This window comes from Haliaeetus leucocephalus, unplaced genomic scaffold, assembly GCF_000737465.1.
Source record: "Haliaeetus leucocephalus isolate CR32 unplaced genomic scaffold, Haliaeetus_leucocephalus-4.0 Scaffold428, whole genome shotgun sequence".
In the NCBI taxonomy this organism is placed as follows: domain Eukaryota; kingdom Metazoa; phylum Chordata; class Aves; order Accipitriformes; family Accipitridae; genus Haliaeetus; species Haliaeetus leucocephalus.
This window is the reverse complement of record NW_010972864.1, coordinates 8,137,520-8,157,452: the sequence shown is the minus strand read 5'-3', so window position 1 is coordinate 8,157,452 and position 19,933 is coordinate 8,137,520. Positions and strand designations below refer to the sequence as shown.

General features: G+C 35.0%; 1 protein-coding gene across 1 annotated transcript in view; it reads right to left on the bottom strand.

Moving 5' to 3' along the window:
* SNTG1 (syntrophin, gamma 1) overlaps window positions 1-19,933 on the bottom strand; it is a 166,635-nt gene that overhangs the window by 14,964 nt on the left and 131,738 nt on the right. Inside the window, exons 14-15 of the mRNA XM_010574391.1 lie at window positions 14,466-14,618; window positions 8,348-8,440 (exon numbers count right to left, since the gene is read on the bottom strand). Coding sequence (XP_010572693.1) covers window positions 8,348-8,440; window positions 14,466-14,618 — 246 coding nt within the window. The remainder of the gene's footprint in view (window positions 1-8,347; window positions 8,441-14,465; window positions 14,619-19,933) is intronic.

Here is a 19,933-nt window from a genome sequence, read left to right as displayed (position 1 = left end):
AGGGAACTGAGTAGGATTAAGATCTTGTTCATGCTCAGTTCTACTGTGTTACCGATCTCTGGAGAGTGTCTTACTACAAAAGAATTATGGTCCAAGGCAATTTCCTTTGTCAACTGCTGTGGCTTTATAACTGTGAAGGGAAAGACAGGGGAGGACACAGAGGATAAAGAACAAAAATGAGACAAAGGAAAAAAGCAAGAAAGTCAGCCCTAATAAAATAACTGTTCTTGTCCATTACTGAAGTTACATAGAATGTTAAAAGACCACAGTTTACTTGCTTAGTACTGATGGATGAGCTACCAACATTTGTTTGTTTCTAGCCACAGTACATAAAACTGTATGAACCATGCTTGATGGCTTATATTACAGTTATAGTAGCTATTTGTTCAGCATTTCAATTTCTAAGCACAGAATAAATATTTGCTCACAAGAGTTACATTATTAAATCTCCACCTTGAAGTGAGTCTGGTTTCCTTCTGCCTTCTCTATTACTGAAATTTGGATATCAAGGTGGGTTTTACATACTGTTCTGTTTCAATATGTCGTATGTGTATTAGCTGCATGAAGAGAGAGACCTTAAGGCATGTATCCCTGGAAAACATGGAGTTTGTTCCTAAAGAAATTAAGAGAAATTCTGTTCTGTGTTATTTAGTAGCCTTTTGGTATGAAAACCAAATTAAATATATGTGCAATGCTATTTATTGTTTGCAGTATATTCCCTTTTTTGATGCACGGCGCAAGGTGTCTGCAAGAGAACAGATGACAGGTACACTGAACTTTGTTGATGTGCACCTCGTGGGCCATTATGTGGCCTTTCGTTACTTTGTTCTAGCATCACCATATAATTCAGCAGCACTAATTTGTTTTCAGTCCTATAAGGGATGATTTTTTTCTCTTCTGAAAAATATATATTTTTGACTGCTGCTTTAATGAGCAGTAAATGTGATGGAGTACAGACATAGCACTTTGCACATGTAGGTATATTGCAAAACAAATACATAGCTATATCACACAAACAAATACATACATTATTCATACAAGCTATGATGCAAATATGCACATTACAGAAAACAACTTCAATGAATGTCATTATAAACAGAAACATATGTAACATACTTATGTCTATGTATATACACCCATACCCTTGAAGAGTAGACAATTTCTTTGCTAGAAACACGTTAAAATGAAGTTATTGAATGCCACTTGAGTAAGTAGTTTTATACATTGGATCACTTTCAGAATAGTAGTTAGATGAACTTCTGTACACATCTTGTTATGCTTTTTAATCTAACAGTCTCCATCCTTAATTCTTAAGGTGGCTACACTGGCTGCAAAACCTTATTTGTAAATGATTATCATAATATTTGTGTATGTCCATACCTAACATAAATCACCCACAAAAGAGTTATATTTGATCATTAAAACATTGACATATATATACTAGCTAATGTTAGACAAATGTAGGGCCTGAACAGATGTGCTGTAATTGTTCAGGTCTTGGGAGAAATGTTTTCCCAGGAGACATTGATACACAATGCTGCAAAAGTGGCCTAGAGTAAAATTTGGTTTATAACATCTAATACCTGCAACAGAACATTTTGCACCTTTTTGGAAATTTCGTAATTTAAAAAAACCCCAAACATTTAGTATCTAAAACCTCTCAAAAGAAAAATTATGTCTGGAGTAGATGCTGTATACTGAGATGCCTTCTAGTGCAAGGAGTAACTAAACAGAATCTGGAAAACTTGATTAGGCAGCCAGGAGAAAGGAGAATAAATGGTATTCACAAAGACTAATTAAATTCACTTTTAGTAGAATACCAGCAAGGAAGAAAGAGGGAAGTTCAGTAAGAGGATGTTATTTGATATCTTGTACTTCAAATAATGCAAATGAAGTTGCACTAAAGCTGGTGGACATTTTTTTAAGAAGTCCCCAGTGGAAGAGATGCTGTGGGTACACTCACTGATGATCAGATTTAAACTTCCATGTATGCCAACACAGAAGGCAGGTGGCCTTTTCACTCCAGGTACATCACTACTAGAAATGAAGGACTACATGATAGAAATTAATCATAGTCAAACATTTGCCAATGTCTGCTTGGCCTATATGTCACAGTTCTCTTTCAAACTATACATCATTAATAAGAAAAAAAAGATGAGATCTTGCACTGGAGCTTTGGCTCTAGAGAGTGCTACAGAAGAACAAGAGCACAAGTATACATGTTACTACTTTTTAATGTGCAGGGAGAGAAATTCTATTATGTCCATAATTACATTTGGTAGTTTACAAACTGTTTAGCTGAATTAAGAAATTATTTTCCGAAATGTTGAAAGAATCTGATTTAACTAGGTAGTCTTAAAAACTGTTCATTCTCCTTTCAGGAAATCACAATGGTTTGTTATAAAGCAACATACCAACTGCTCTAAATGATAAACTACTGTTGGCTCTATGAACTATCAGTCAGAAAATGAGTGAGAGAAAGCAGGGCATACACAGCCGAAACAGCTATGATTTATGCCAGTGCTGTTATAATCACATCACAGTACAGATTTGTTCTGAAGAACTCAGTTTAGTACTTTGTGTACTCATATTTATCATAGGTCTGTGCAGACATAGAAGCAATGTTTTTATCAAACTATGATGTGTTTGTCTTGAAATATATTTAGCATAGATGGCAGTTTTTAACCACTAATTTTGACTTGCATAGTTAATTATTATAAAAAGATTAAATGACAGTAAACAAGCTACACAGGGTTGTACGGCTTTTGTCTGGAAACCATAAGCATAATGAGAGTCATTACCCTCTATAAACTTGTTCATGAGCATTGAGAGTGAGTTTGTGTTTTACAACATTTGTGAAATTTTGATTGCAATTTGTCAGGCATGTTGGAAAAAAAAATCTGTTAACTTGAAATGTAAGAGGGAAAAAATATAAATATTGTTTCATTGCTTAAATAACCTATTTAATATTGGAATAGCTGAACAACTGTTAAAATCATGAATTGAAGAACTTGGCTTCAGTTCAGTTAATTAGTGATTATTCACTATTAAAAATAGTCCACGGTCAATTCAGTAGTGATTAAGAAAGAAAACTTAAAATACCAGGAGCACAGTGTTAAGTATAAAGTAGAAATTGCCTGAAGATTTACTGAAGACCCCACTGCATCAAAATACAAGACAGGACTTCTCAGGTGTCCTCAGAAACTACTACCTGAGCTTTGTGTTCTGGGAAACATGAAAATGTCATAAATAAATTAAAAAAGATATTTAATTATAGTAATTAGATCTATCCTCCAAGTACTTGTCCAAGACCCCCTTTGAATTTTGCATGTACAGGGCTATTCTGGAAGAAGTGAGAGATGGACTGCATAAATTATCTGACATTGAACTCTGAAGTCTATAGAATATGGCTTTGAGTTAAGATTTACCCAAAAGAGTGCTTGAATTTGATATGAGTAGTGGCAAAATAATAAAGTGAACATGTACAAGAAAGACATGGACCTGTTGGAGCGGGTCCAGAGGAGGGCCACGAAGATGATCAGAGGGCTGGAGCACCTCTCCTGTGAAGAAAAGCTGAGAGACTTGGGGTTGTTCAGCCTGGAGAAGAGAAGGCTCCAGGAAGACCTTATTGCAGCCTTCCAGTACATAAAGGGGGCCTACAAGAAAGCTTGGAGAGGGACTTTTTACCAAGGCCTACAGTGACAGGACAAGGGGCAATGTTTTTTAAACTAAAAGAGGGTAGGTTTAAATTGGACATAAGGAAGAAATTTTTTATGATGGGGTGGTGAGACACTGGAACAGGTTGCCCCAAGAAGTTGTGGATGTCCCATCATTGGAAGTGAAAAGATAAAAGTTTGTACTAATTTTTCAAATACTTATTGTAAAATTTCATACCATTTATGAAGAATTAGATACAAATATTTTTTTCATGAACATTATGACATTTTAAATAGCTTTTTTGTCTTTAATATTGAGTTTGTTAATTCATGTGACAGTTTCTAGGAATTTGTACAGTCTTAATGCACAAATGTGTATGTAAATATTAATAAGATATAGCTAATTTAATTTAATTTTTACTCATGTTTTCCTTGTCCTGCAAACTGTTTTCCATTTTTCATTGTTTTTTCAGATCTTTCTTGGAAAAGAGATTTTGAACTCCTGCTTCATATGAACTCCTTCATTAGGTGGAGAAATAATACTTTTAGTTTATGTGACTAAATACTTCTAGTTTATGTTTTAGTTTGTGTGAGTACAGCAATATTGTTGAAGATCATCACCAGCATAGACACAACCTACACCTGCCATTATCATAATGAAGGTATCTGAACAAATTTTTGGCTGAGAGAATTGCCACCTTTATCTTTCCATAAAATGATGGAGAGTAGGTAATGGTTTTCCTATTTAGGTACTCATTAAAATGTGGTTGACACACTTAGGGTAGGTTTGAGACAAGTTTTCATCCTATGGCTTGCTTGACAATTTCAACTGTAGCAGTCACATGGCAACAGATTATGTTGCATTATACAGTAGTGTTTCTCTTCTCTTCTAATGCAATTGCACTAGAGCTATCCTTATCACCTCACACTGCCTAATGCCTAATTACCTAAAACCCAGTATGTCCTCTTTTTTGTCCATGGTACTAACTATACTTTATTCTAACATACAAACTAATTAAGGTGCAACACTGCAGGTAGGTTTCTAAGGATACTAACGGCATTCTCCTCACAACACTGAAAGTTTTACGGTAGCACAATCTGCTTAAAAATAATACACAGAGAAGTTAAAAATAATACTTGCACTTCTTTTTTATGTAAACATTTTCTGTGTAAAACCTCTTTGTGAATGTTATGCAGTAGTTTACTTACGCTTATGCAATTTACTTAAGGGACTATATATCAGAAGTCTGAAAACATTTTTCAAGGAATCTGTTGACAACATAAATACTGTTCTATCTGCTCAGAAAACTTGGGAGTTTCTCATTTGATTTGCTTATGTACAACTTCCATTCAAGTCACAAAAATGTGTATCTGTATTTGTGTGTACAAAACCTTAACTTTGAAGGAAGCTGCACTGTCTTTGTTGGTTTTGTTAGACTTTTTTTATTTCTAGATGATGTGCTTTTTAATTTGTAACAGAAGAATATAAAGAGTTTTGGGGCACTGAAAGAATTGCATTATATGTTCCATGAAACATTTGTGAAATGAATGAAGGAGTTTTCCCAAACACTGGTGAACAGTTATAGGAAGACCTGCAAGACAGTATTATTAGCATATGTGACACACAGCTCTTAATGACAATTGCCAGAAAAACATTCTCCAAGAAGCTTTTGTATACTGCTTATAGAACTAAAGTATTTATGATTTTGGGGGTTTTATGCTTTCAAGGACCCATTTTGGGAGGTCTGGATTTATAAGTGTGAAAAAAAAAAAAGGTCTTGAGGTCTTCATATTGTAAGTCTGTAATGTATTTAATAGTCTGTTATTGCTATCCATTTATTTTCTTGAATTTCCAATGTATAGGTTCTCCATGCCTACTGAATGGATTAGTATGTGGCATATCTCTGGTATGCATGCTATCTAATAGATCAGGCACTTTTAACACGGTGCCTTTATCTTAAACTGTACTGTCTGCTTGCCTGTCTTTCTGTATCAAAGAAAAATGAAACAAGCCCTGAAACCTTCAGGATTCTCCATGTACTGACTCCTGAACTTTACCAGCATGGTCCGTCCCTCCATTCAGGAAAATAAAACCCCACCTTTAAAAGAAAAATCTGCAAGCATTAAGGCAAAATTGATTTTATCAATCTAAAATGAAAACACAGAAAGTGCAAGAAATACAGAGAAAACACAGACAGTGCAAGTGGAAAAGGTGGAAGGGAAACCAGGATATAAGCACTGAAAAATGGGAAAGAGTATTCTTTCAGGGGGAATCTCTTCTGCCACAGCATGCAGGTCCCAGGTTGTGTCATGAGCTTTGAGGACCACAGTGACATATTAGGGGTGGTGGTGATAGATTTGACAGATCAGCAGGAGCCCCCTGCTCATCCTTGCAGCCTGTATGTAAGTGTGGTGAATGAGTGGTACCAACTGAGTGATTTCTAAGGCTGGTCTGGGTGCAATAAATGTTTTGTGGGCTACTACACCTTTCCCTTCCTGAAGGAAATCCCTTCAGACATCTGCTACCCTTTCACACTTTGATGAAACCTCTTTCAGATTCTGTAAATGTGTCCTCTTTCATCAGTATTTAGACCCTCAAGATCGCCAGACGCTCAGCTGTGGTTAATGTTTGGCTTAAAATTTCAGAACTTTTTGGATGCTGAGGCTAGATGCCACCCCAGAAGGAACAGATTCAGTCCATGGTTTCATGGCTTTACAGATGAAGGGGAAAGGAAAAAGTAAAATTGTCTCATACTCTTACAATGCTTTATGGGACATCTCAAGCTCAACCTGGAAGTTGGAGAATTCCTTCTTGGCTTTCTTCTGGTTGTCATCAAGTCATCAAAGCTTCACTCCAGTGGTCTGGCATTGTGGATCTTCTACTTGGTGTGCAGCGTGGTTTTAGTTTGAGTAGGTTCCCAACCTACCCAGTAAGGACTCTTCTGGCTTGAAATGGAAGTTAGATGCTAATTTTTTGCTCTACTTGTTTTAGTGTTGGATTTTATCATGTATTTCTAGTACTACTTATGTGACCTTGTAGGCAACATGGGGCAGCAGGAAAAGGAGAGAACAGCTGAATGCAAATCTGCTGGCAATGCTAACAATTGCCCTAGTGTTTCAGTAGTCAATTTTAATACTTGATATATTTTTTCTGCTCTTTGCTATGAAAGAAAAAAAATATTAAAAATCTATTTGTGAGGGCAAAGAAGAATCTGCTTTATAAGTCCTATGGTTCACCGAGGTAATGCCTCCAGCAATTTTGCACAACTGGAAAGGCACAATGACTTATTTGAGAAAGAAAGACAGTGAAGTTATACCTCTACTAGAGCTTTTTTCTGTATCTGGAAACCTGCTGTACATGTTCTAAGGACATACCAAAAGGGTACCACACCCTTCAGCCATGGGAACATGTATGAAGGCAGCTGTGCTTGTTTTTTGCTATTTGAAATTTAGTGTACACTTGTACTGCAGATAATGTCTTTGAAAGAGTCTGAAGTCTTTTGAGAATCAGACACGTGCAAGAGCTTTGAAGGAGATGCAAATTACCTTTATACAAAAGCATTGCTATAATATTATTGGAGTGTGGGGGGAAACCTACGTGGTTTTTTCTGAGCCACTGCATTTTAATTCTGTTGCACTGATTTTTTGTGTAATACCTCCTAAGTTGACGTTCATGTATTTCACTGATGAATCATACAAGACTACTCGCGTAACAAAAAGAAATATGTATACACAAGTATTTTTATTTTAAATTCACCACACTTTGTGCAAACAGTAGAATGGAGTGGGAAGAGTAAAAGGGTTCTGACTGGTGGAGTAATGTGGTGAGAAGGATTGACTTAAGATAGAGGATAGGAGCATATTCTGGAGAGAAAAGGGCATTTTCAGCAATTGCTGGTGGCAATGCTGCAGCATCTCAAAGGAAAACAGGTATTGAAGAGAAGTGGAACTCAGAAAAAATATTTCACATTCTCCCATAACAGCAGTGTCAAGTAGTAGCAATAAAGCCTGCTTACATTTTAGTATTTGTTAGCAATTAGTACAAATGCAAACATATGAAGGCTCTTGATGATTTTACTGAGATTTGGACCTGCATTAATTTAATCTGGAAATTGATGCCATATTGTTCACTTGATATAGCGAACTATTCCATCAGTTGTACTGAGCTTTTTTAAGGCTGACGGGAAAAGCATAAGACATACAGACCATGGCTGATTTCTCTTTTTACAGACACCTGAACAAAAATATCTGAAACATAAACTGAGAATTGCTGTAATAACACACACTCCCACCCATGAAACAGAAGAGAAAGGCAGGTTCTTTTCAAAGCTCACATATCAGCTTGAAACCAAGACTATTTCATCTCAAAACCAAGGATGCACCAGCGAAAGAAACATCAAACTGAATCAGTCTGGGCTTTCACGTGAAATTAAAGAATGAAGACTTGATGCGTGTTTCAGATTGATATTAGCATTGACTTTTCAATAACAAGCACATAACAGAACACAACTTCTCACATCATTTAGAAATCCCCTCTGAGTTTAGACTAAAGCACGAGAGATTTGACAAGAGATGATCTGTTGCGATAACAAAAAGAAGTACATTTTAAGGATGCACTACTTATCCCAAAATATATGAAATAACGAAGAATAATAATAATGATGTGATGGAAACAAGTCTTAGAACTTTACCTTTGTGGCAGCATCAAAACAGACAAAGCCCATGCTAAAGTCAATAGTAAGTCCCATAAGATGACTCTCCAAAACACAGGCATACGTCTTGCACTGTAAAAGAAAAATCAGAGAAGGTAGTTACCACAGAACATGTTTCTTCAAATTCTTTCTAGAACCAGTATTTCTGTATCTTTATTCTAATGTTTATGTATCTCAAAATTATTATCAGAAATAAGTAATTTATGTGTAAATAGGTCAACTTATTGCCAGTGTATTGCAAATCAAAGGATTTATATCAGTGATGAAGTTTTCTAAGTATTGTAAAAAGAGGCTTTGCTTCCATTAGGGAAAAAATAAATCATAATCAGAATTGCCTCAGTGATTTACCAATGACAACTGCTAAAAGGGAAGTTTCATTATTTTTGAATTCTTTTATTTGTTTTGGTACCTGGCAACTTCCTCTAACATTAATATATTCCTTTTACCTTGTTAAGAAAAAATAAATGCATTTGTAAAATATCTCTTCTGTATGCTGTTTACTGTGTTTTTATGTTGTCCTAAATCTCAGTGAAGAAGGTAGTATTTCATACCATGTAGCTATTGACATAATCGTATGAAATACCTTCTTTGCTTCAGCTAGTGTACCAATATATCTCAAAGGTTTCTATGAGACACCTTGCAATCCTGAAAGACTTTCTCATCCTATGATTTTTAAATCTATGCTTTTATTTATTTCCATAACATCACACTTCAATACATGCTGTGTGACATCTATTAGTGTAATTTTCAGGATCAAAACTATTGCTGTGCCTGAAGGCTGACTTCAGGTACAAAATGACAAACTTGTATTTTTCATCACAAAATCTGTAAAAGATTTAAAACATTTCCAAATTGACTGTAAATTCTTTAAAGAAACCATTCTTATTTTACAGAAATTTTACCCTCCAAATTAATTGATATAGAGTTATATTCTTCAAATGTTGCTGTAGCCACTACATATACAAAATAAGAACAAAGACTTCCATGATCTATAATGTGTCAAAGAATAAAAATATAAATTGTAAACATGGGGACAATGTAAGTTATTAAATTATCTGTGCTACAAAAGTATGTATTATTATTTTTTATTATCAAGGCTAAATCGCATGCCTTTATTTATATATTCTTTGGGTGGGCTCTGGATTCTAAATGGTCTTCCCCAGAATGCAAGAAGCTGAAGGGCTCATTAACAGCTCTTAAGAGTTGAAATAGATATCATAATGAAGGAAAATGGAAAAGGTCATAGCTATATAGATTCTTTGGTTATTTTAAATTTTACTTTCTTACACTTCAATATAGATTTCTTTTCTGGAACTGAAATATTTGAGTGAATTGCTTTCATTGATCAAATCAGGTCTCAACTACATACAAACAGTTGGTTAATCTTTGTGCACACACCTTGGAGCTCTAGAACCCAGGTTTCAAACACAGTGATATCCTTCACTGAAGCTGAAGGACATTCTCTGTTAGTTATCAGTGGGGCACAAGGACAGCATTTAAGACAGTCTATAGACAAAGTATGGCCATCTATAACTCAGAAGTAAAAATAAGCCATGACACGTGCCTTACAAGATTATTTTGCGGGTTTTTTTGCTGAGTAACAGTAAATCACATGTTACTGTGTGATCCACCAAAGGTGTTCAAAAGCTATAACTGTCCATCAGTAAATGAAAGCTTTCCTACTGCTGGTGTTGGGGGTGGAAAGCAGTGACTGGTCTATTCTTGTAGCTTCCAACACTGAAAGAACGTTATATACTTCACTACATGTATAAAATCTGAATTCATACAGTATAGAGTTGCACTTATAACTCGTGATTATAAATATTAATGCATAAACCCCCCAAATTTTTAATTACAAAATCAGTGATTCAGCTCTGTGGTGTTGCAGTCATATGGTATTTCTGTTTATATTAGCAAATAAAAATGGCTTTTTTTGGGGGAGCAGCTACACCATGAAACTGCTATGAATATGTAAACTTTGATCGTAAATCAGTGTTGTTAGAAAAGGAGAGGTTATTGCCTTTGGTAACATCTCATTAGTAGAAGAAAAGAGTGTAAAGTAATATATTTCACAGTGACTTGCTACTTAATGAATTCACATATGCAAAAATGTTCAGGTTTTGCATGCAAAGCAAAAAATGTACAGTTTTGTATGATTATCTCGCTAACTTCCTACAAGTGCAAACTACATTTTTATTTGTAGACCTCCAAGATATCTAGAACATAAAGTCTTCACTGAGAATTAAAATTTGGCAAGGAGACTGTATCTCAGATTTAAAATATGTATTGCCATCTAACTCATCTGACCTCCCACCTCAATACCAGAGGTCAACCTACAATGCGCATTGCAGCACCACACTGAGCTGGCACAGCTACCTCTGCTTAAGCACAGTACTGTGCCTGGGCTAATTAACCTCACTGAGATGATTTATGAGAAACAGGACATATCAGTCTTGGTTCAATGCTGCATTGAAAAAGCAACCTGCTTCCCAGACTGAAGGTTCTTTCTACAAAAGGCAGTGCACAGTTTGTGAAGAAATATCATCTGGTTCAGCTCAATGGGGTTATCGGTAGGAAGAAACTGCATTGTAGAGTGCAGACCACCAGGAACAGCTGATTCTTTACTTATTCTTTACTTATACTTAGGACCAGCCTACACCCTCAGACCACATATCCCATGAACCAAACAATTCAGAGAAGCAAAAATGTGAGAACAACAAAAATGATCTCTGGACAGTGAGATTTTAGTTTCTTTGGGGAAGAATGTCCGTTTCTTTATGCATGTGTTGTATGTGCTTGCACATGATACTGGTCACAGGTGAGAGTAGGAATGTGAACTTTCAGACACTCATTAACTCTATTAAGATTTTTCTCATCTTTATTTTCTTTAATTTGTCATTTAATTCAGACATTTGGAGAAAACAAAAATGCAGAAATTCTTCCCAGTAGACTTGATAATTTAAAATTTCTTATACATTTAATGAACACTTTAAATCATTAAAAGTGACTAATAATAATATATACTGTGGATGTTTGGCTTTGGTTGCTGATTTCTCACAAAGATACCATGAAAACCTTATCAGAACTGAAGCATCCACCTCACAAAAGAAGCAGAAGATATTTCAACACTCATTTCTTGTTCTCTCACAGAATACAGAATCTTAAATTGGGTTTATGAATATTTCAGCAGGTCAGGCAGGGGCTGAAGGAGACAACCCAAAGTTATTCCTTAGATTCTACTCCCTCAATATACACAGTTTAAATTATGGAAAGAATGATATGTCGAAAACCTAGTGTAAGCTATCAATGAAGCTAAGGGAAACCATACTGTAAGTCCAAGATTTAATTCAGACTTTCAAACTCAGATTCAACTTCAGTGGAGACAGATGTTAAAAGTGCTGTAACACAAAGCAGCTTACACAATAATCCTTATATTAGGGAACAAACAACTACAATACAAAAAAAAACAGGACAGCAAGAAAAAAGTTCATGATGGAAGTGGTGAAATTTTAGCATAAAGTAGCAGGAACACAAAGGGAACCTGGCAATCATATATAAATGCACATCATTATGCAAGCTGTAGTAGTCTCAGATTCTTCATATAACAATGCTGTGAGATAGTAAGGAAAAAGGAACTCCATTTCAACTAAATTTTTTTTCTTTTAATAGGTAATTATGAAAATGGATTAGCATCCCTTACTACTCTAAAGAAAACTAACTAAAGAGTGACTGTAACACATCACAATGGCACCATTACAATATTGTACCACATATTATTGCTAAACTATTATCAGTTTGACTATCTCTCCTCTAATACATATTTTTCCTAAAAAAAACCTTTTGTTTTAGATATACCTCTGGCAGAAGCTATGAATTAGGCTTAAAAATGTTTTACATGTTTATAGTGAACATTTTTAAAATATTTTAATTAGTAATGTATTCTTTAGAATTACATCAGAATAGGGCCGTGATTAGCCTCTCATGGAGGTTAATGCCAATTTACAGTCATTGAGGAACTCCATTATTATTTGTGTGATTATGGAATAGTCCACAAGACATTTGAATAATTTTAAATGACAGTTTTAAACTGCAGTTATGTATTCAAAATTATATGATTTCATAGTAAGACAAACCTGCACACAGCTGGATTATCATTCACATAAAATATGAATATTCATATGATTTTGATTGCATAAACCACAATTTTAGTAAAAATGTACAGTTGATATCTCGATTTTGAACGTGTCACCTTTTTTTCTCACACAGCAATGAAAGAATTTGTCAGAGACAAATTATACCACTACTTAGTCAAACCAGATTTTATTTGAATCTGCAAATTGGTGGATGAAAGCAGTAACAGATTGCTGAAAGAAAAATGAGGAGGCCAAGACCAGTTATATTAAAAATTAATATTCTATTTTTTTTTCCAAACTGAGATATAGAGAGGCAAGAAAATAAAGAAAAAAAGGTGAAACCATAACTGTGAGTTCCACAATAATAATCTGTCATGAGTAGCCTGTTTGTCCACCTTCACAGATTTGTTATAATCAATCAGTCTCAGGAAATTGTTACGCTGAGTTCATAATTGCTACTCTGAACATCAGTAGAGTGAAAAGAAGGGTGGAAATGTTAAGATTAATCTGAGGTTAAGATTATTAGGGAAATTCTTTTTGGGAAACATGGGAGCAATTTTGAATAAATGCAATTCTAAAACCCAAAAGAAAACTCTAAACTAGGAATCCTACCGTATGAATCAATATTAGAGAAGAGCAAATATGAAGTGGCTTCAGCGCTAAAAGTTATTCAAGAAAATTGCCACATATGCTTTTACTGATGGCACAGTAGTGATTCTACAAACAATGTTGCAGTCAGTTATATAAGAAAGACAAAGCATCTCAAATATTTAGTAGCAGAGGCTATATATTGATGCAATTTTTATACAGAAAAACTACACTTACATATTTCAGCACAACAATCAGACTTCAAAAGGTAAGAATAGCTCCTGTAAAAGGCAGCAGAGTGCATGAACGTAAAGATAAAACTTGAACCTTCTGCAACTCCTTCTCCAACAAAGGTAATATGCATTAAAATTGACAGCAGTGTAGCTTTTGCAAAATGGATCATCATTAGTATATACTAATTCAGTCCATCTGCGTGTGTTGGTTTATAGGTCAGAAGAGGGCTAATATATAACCAGCAATTTGTCTAAATAAAAAACTGTCAGAGCTTGCATTCCCGGAAGGATGCAAAAAATGAGTGCAGGGAAAGTGAGCATTAGCCAATACATGAAGAGGCTAATACACTAATACGACTTTTGTAGGTGTGTATACAGAGTAACTCATGGCAACATCAACTAAAGCTGTTCCAGCCACATACATTTTTTTATGATTTGTACATCAATATGACAACTAGGATTAGGTGAATTATAATTGTGGTGGGATTTTTTTTTCTCCTATTTTAAACAAAAAACCCATGACTTTTTGGTCATGTAAGAAAAACAGATTTATCTTTAAACACACCGATATGTAATTTTGCTATAAAATTTTGCTAGTAATCTGTACCTGAATGTCATCCATCTCTGCTCTGTCATCTGACAATCGAGTAAATACACAAGAAACAAGAAATGTGTGAAAAAAGAATAATGTATTTGAGGTACAATTTTGTTCTTGCTTGCATCCAGTAAGTACTCTCACTTGGTGTACTCGCATTCCTGATTATTATAAGGACAATTTAATTCCTGCAATCTTCTCTTATGTTATCCAATAACAAATAAAGTAGCATGTAAAACAGTATGTAAAAATATCTAAACAGCTGGTTTTGTCCCTGATTTATAGATTGTTTTTTCTCTTCTGTCCATGAACTTTAGTTAACAAGTATGTATCACCTAGTCATAATAACTCCAAGATTGTATTTGAGGTAATCTCCTCTGAAGGTTAGATTGCAAGCTTTTTGGGAACACCAAAAGGGTTTTTATGGAATTACATACATAAAACAATAATAATTTGAGAGCTGCAGAAGGTCGGAGAATTTCTTAAATTGCACATAGACCTAATTTGTTAATGTACCAAAAGGTAATCATCAAGGCAGTTGTTCTCACCTGTATCCGTTCAACTTCTAAAAAAGTTGCTGTTTGGAAGGCTTTTTCCCATAGTGTTAGGTCAGACTCTAGCTCCACAGAAAAGTAAAGATCTTCTCCAGACTCAGACTGGACACTGAAGCAATGTTTCCGTCGGTCCAGTAGATCACTGTCCTGATAAAAACATTAAATTATATAATCTGGCATACATCAATTAATATTTTTCATTGCAAACATCTATGCCTCAAACCTAGCATTTTTAAATGGCATCTTTAATAATAAAACATTGTAGTAACTACTGAGAGCTGAGGAACTGAAAATTAGGGCTTTGGTCTAAACATTGACATTTCAATGAATTTTAAACAGGACACCTATATTCAGAATGGTACAGAACAACATAGCGATTCTGGTATAACTTCCAATATTTTAACAAATCACTTCTCAAAAATGTTATCAGCTATGCACTTTTAAATTAGATAAATTCTATAAAATGTGTCCACCTTCTATTCAAGTGAGAGGAACACAAATATCAGCTCCTCTGACCTATTTGATTCACCCACCCTAGTCTGGAAGGCTGGCCGAAGGAAGCAAGAGATTTATTTGAGCAGTATGAAAAGTCTATCTGTCCTATTTTCCTTATAGAAGCTAGACAAAACAAGTTCATATTTCTGGTGGCTTACAAAATCCAACACAAAATTTGTCTATAGCTGCATACTGCCAATAGAGACTATAGTGGCTGCCAGTGGTTAGGTTGCTGGCTTTGGACCTGGAGAAGGAAGTTACTTTTGGCTTTACTTTCAACACACCACCACACAATGGATATCAGGTAATAAATATTTAATGATTGCTAGCATTTATAATTGGCACTAAATCAAAGAATAACCAAGTTAATCAGGAAATCCATCAGTAAAATGTTTTTCCTTTTTTTTTTTTTTTTTTAAATACAGGATGCTTGTGCTAAAATTCTGGCATGCAATTCATCCTTGTGAAACATACACTTGCAGAAACACTTTTAATTAATTTTGTCCCTACTATGGCAAAGCAGCTGTCACAAGCCACAAGCTCACCAGGTGCCCTTGCAAATACATCTGGAAATTTGGGTATATGTAGCTTGGGCACAATTTCCACAATGCTACCCCATAGCAGAGGGCACAGTTGAGATCAGTAAATGAGACTCACAGGACAGTATTGCCTTCTGGTTACACACAACTTGAATAGCTTGAGGGGACCATAACCAGCTGATACAAGCTGGAAGAACACCTTGCATTGTTCAAGCCAGCTCTCTCTGGGGCAGAGAACCAGGACCTTAAAGCTGACCAAGAATGGAAATATACAAAAGAGGAATCTGTATGAAACTATTGCTTTCAGGCAGATAAGTAGGCAATGCTAGAGTAAGCACTGTTTTCCTCTTTCTTTTCATTCAGTAGACAGGTGACAGACCTGCTCAAGAAAGCCAGTACAGCTTGCATTCATGAATGCTCCTGGTTCAAAACTGCTTTACAGTTTCTAGAAGAATCAGATATGGAGGCAACATACCCTCTCTTTGCAATCACCGTCATAAAAATGAGTTGCTCAGATTTTAAAATGACCAGTCACTGTGGAACAATCGCCTTCCTTACTTTCATCAAGTCCTAGGCTTAGTAGCTCAATAGCATTAAGTTATGGATGGAAAAATCAGCATGAACACAGGCTGTTAGATCTTAAAAACAGTATTTCCCAAAAAATTAATATTCTCACAGATTTTTTTTTTTTTTTCTGAGTGTTCAGAGGGTTGTGTAGTTGAACTAGTTAGATGTAGCTAAATAATAGCCTATGTCCTATGGCAAATACTTTTGCCTCTTTTTTTTTTTTTTTCTTCTTTCCACTCAGGCCCTTCTGCTAAAGTCAGTTCTGCTCACAGTATGTTTTGACCAGCACTCAAAAAAGAGGTCATAAGTTTTAGGTTGCTGTTAATGACACCTATGCTCTACTGCATGCTCACTCAGCCTCAAAGCGCACAGAGCAACAGCACTGTGACAAATGTTTAATTTTGTGGATGTGTGTAGCAACATAAAACACCATCCAGCACCTAACTATACAAACCCCATCAATAGGAACTGGATAAGTAAAAGCATTGGCTGACCCTCGCTCCTCCAGGGAAGAAAAGCTACTTTGTATAGTATAACAGCACTTCTCTAACAGGTCTTAAGTGGGCTCTTAAACTCATAATGCTCCCAGAGCTACACCTGATTGAATGGGCCTGTTGGTCCATAATCAAATGGACCTAGTCAGCATGGGGTCTGACAAAACTTGTGTGTAAGGTACATATCTTTCCGAGGGAAGGTTTTAGTTCTTCATAGTTACAACCTCAGAAGAAACTAAAAATATTTTAAACTCATCTTCACCTATTCTTGACAACAGTCAGTAGAGAACAATGAATTATTACTAATGCAAACTCTTAAACCTTATTTGAAAGACTATGGCACTATGTGAGATCACAGGATCACTGTCATTAAAGCAATTGAAGTTATAGTCCTTGTTTTTGAATGGGAGGAAGTTTAGTGCAGTGCTCAGTTCCAGAATGCATATCTCTATTTAGCTGGGCACAGTTAAGGTTTGATGCTTTTAAATCACATTGTTAGACTCTCCCATACTCACAGGCTTTTTCCTATTGAGAAGAATATGCTGGCTATGAAAAAGGGATGAGTTGTCATGTAGACTGTGAAAAATGAAATGTTAAAAGTTTTATTGAGATTGATCTCTGTTAAAATGTGTTTGAAAAATATAAAAATCTCAGAAACGTCTTTGAAGTGATTAAATAAAAGCTTGTGTATTTTATTATCAATATTGCTAGCAATATTTGTACTAGTTTTTACTAAGCATTACATCAAACCTAGAGGATGAAAACAGAAAGAAGAGCTAAATGGGATCTACAGTATTAATCCGTGTTTTTGCTATTTAAATATGAAAATTAGAACGTTCTTTGATTTAGAAAAGATCTAATCAATACTAGGCAGCATTTCCCCTCAGTGGTTTACATATTAAAATTTTAGAATATTTCAACTCCTACATCATATTGTGACAAACACCACACACAATGTACTAATTAATTAGTTGAATCTACATTTTGTGAAGTTCTTATTTGGAATAAAACCAAAATGCAACATGTCCACAGAAATAATAATTTTCCACAGAATAATAATTTCATTTTTTGACTAGTTCTAATGTATGTACTTGTGATAGATCCATGTGTATGGTTAAGTCCGTGGTAGGAAAAGTTCAAGTCAAATATAATTAAATGTACTTTAGTTTTTAAAAAAATTGCTGACAAGCATATGAGGTATTCCTTTCCTTCTTAGTGGTATTTCATTCTGCTTGTAAAAATAATTTGGTACAAGGCTCCCCTTAGTACTGCTTCTGTTCCTTTTTGCTGCAAGATCTTCCTTTAGTTTTTCATTTGTTCTCAGGCATTTAAAAAGTGAAATCTCTATTCCAAATTCACAGATCTAACCATGTTTCCATTTCTACAATGGGTAACTGCAGGAAACAATATGTAGACAATATGTAGCTAAAAGATAGCTATCCAAATGTCCTTGTAAAAGTAGGCATTTGAAGCAAAATTTTTTCTTAGGAATCCAACTGAGAATTGTCCAAAAGCCTCTGCAAATTTAAGATAAACTTGTCAGAAGTCTCAAAGACAGGTCTGGATTAAGCAGGCATCTTCATTAACTAACTTTTACCAAATGGTTATTTCAGCTAAAATATAAAATGCCATTCTACCCATTTAAGAATCTGCTATGACCCTATATTTTTATAATCACTTACTAGTCAATGATGGACTGGAGCCAATTTTGTGTTGATTTTTTTTAAGAACTCTTTCATACTGCTAATGATTAGCTGTACCATTTGTCTCTGATGCTCTCAATGTGAATTAATAAAGATTCTCTGAAGAGGAACAGTCACAAAACTTGTATCAGTATGCTAATTCCCTACTGGAAGGAAAGTAGTGCTGCTGAAGGATGGGCTGTGAGGAAAGTCCTTGGCTTACACCCAGCTTCAGGGTAATCCAGCATCTCTGCTGACAGGATGGTATGACTCCTGCTTGCCTAATTAATAATGATGTCCATGTTAAGTGAGAGTAATAAATTTGTCTAAGGGAGCCAAGCATGGCTCATTAGGCAGGTCCTTTCAAATTAAGGCAGAATGCTTCTTTATCACTAAGTAGTGACATCGCCTTCTCTTCTGCAGAGGTAATATTTTCTCTTTTGAAAGACTGCCCTCTCCAGAAGCAGCACTGCTCCTTTTCCATTACTTGTGTCCTTTCATTTTATGTATGATGAATGCATTAAATACTCATATTTTCATTGTTATTTAAAATGGCTAAGATGCAAGAGACCCTCAACTTTTACCATAGTCAGTGAGAGTTGAGTTGTTCTCTTCTACAAAGGTCTGTGCAACAGAAAACAAAGCTTCGTCTACCAGTTTCATGATCATGGCATGATTTTTACCCAGGAGGTGCTCACAAGCTGTCTGGAAGTCTGCTTTACCAGTAAAGTTGCATGTAATATACAGAGTAATTTGGCAATGGAACTGTAAATATTAGTGATACTCGTTAGCAGTTTTTGACATGAATAATGTAAGATGTTCAAAACCATCCTAATCAGAGTTGTGTACCTAAAGAGACAAAACAGAACTTGACTTTTAAGATAATTTAATTTCAGCTGTTAAAATGAGGTAAATATTAATGTTTGTGATGTTAAGTGTAATAATTCTTAGTAATACACAGATGAGAAAATAAACTAAACCTGCTTTCTTTGTTGACTAGTTTAGACTGTCCTGCAAAAAGAAATCTGTCCTATCATAACCAAGATTCAAACCCAGCACCTAAACTCTTTGAAGATAAAAAGCATTCTGCCATCAATTAAAGAGTGCAATGACTCCAAGGTGACTGTAAAAAGTAATCACATCATGCTTTTACTCTTGCTGGCATCAGTGCCCTGATTATTTTACTGTTTGTGTCTCCTTCCACTTATCAGCTCCATCTACATAAACATACATCCTTCTTTCTAAGGGATTCTAATGATCTACTTCTTTATCTGAAACTTTGGTAACACTTTTCTTGAGTATCACCATTAGTTGCTATGGAGATGGTTCTAATAGCATTTACAGGCAGCAGGGAACAGATTCACTCCAGACTGAAAAAAAAAGATACTGCTTCTCCAACATATCCTTGATAATCAAGAAATAAAGCAAAAAAATGACCCATGCAGGCATGCACGTGTTTGTACACATCTCATCTTATTTGCATTCTTCTGAATTTTAATGTTAAAAAAAGTAAGAAAAATGTTGAAATTTTGCATGTGTGTGTATATATATATATATGCAGTTAAATAAACACAGAATGCCAGCTAAATTAAAATGGGATGAAATATTTTTCAATGTCCAAATTTTATGAAAATATGTTTTCTCAAGTGGAAAAATAATTATAATTACAGGATAAATTTCAGTTT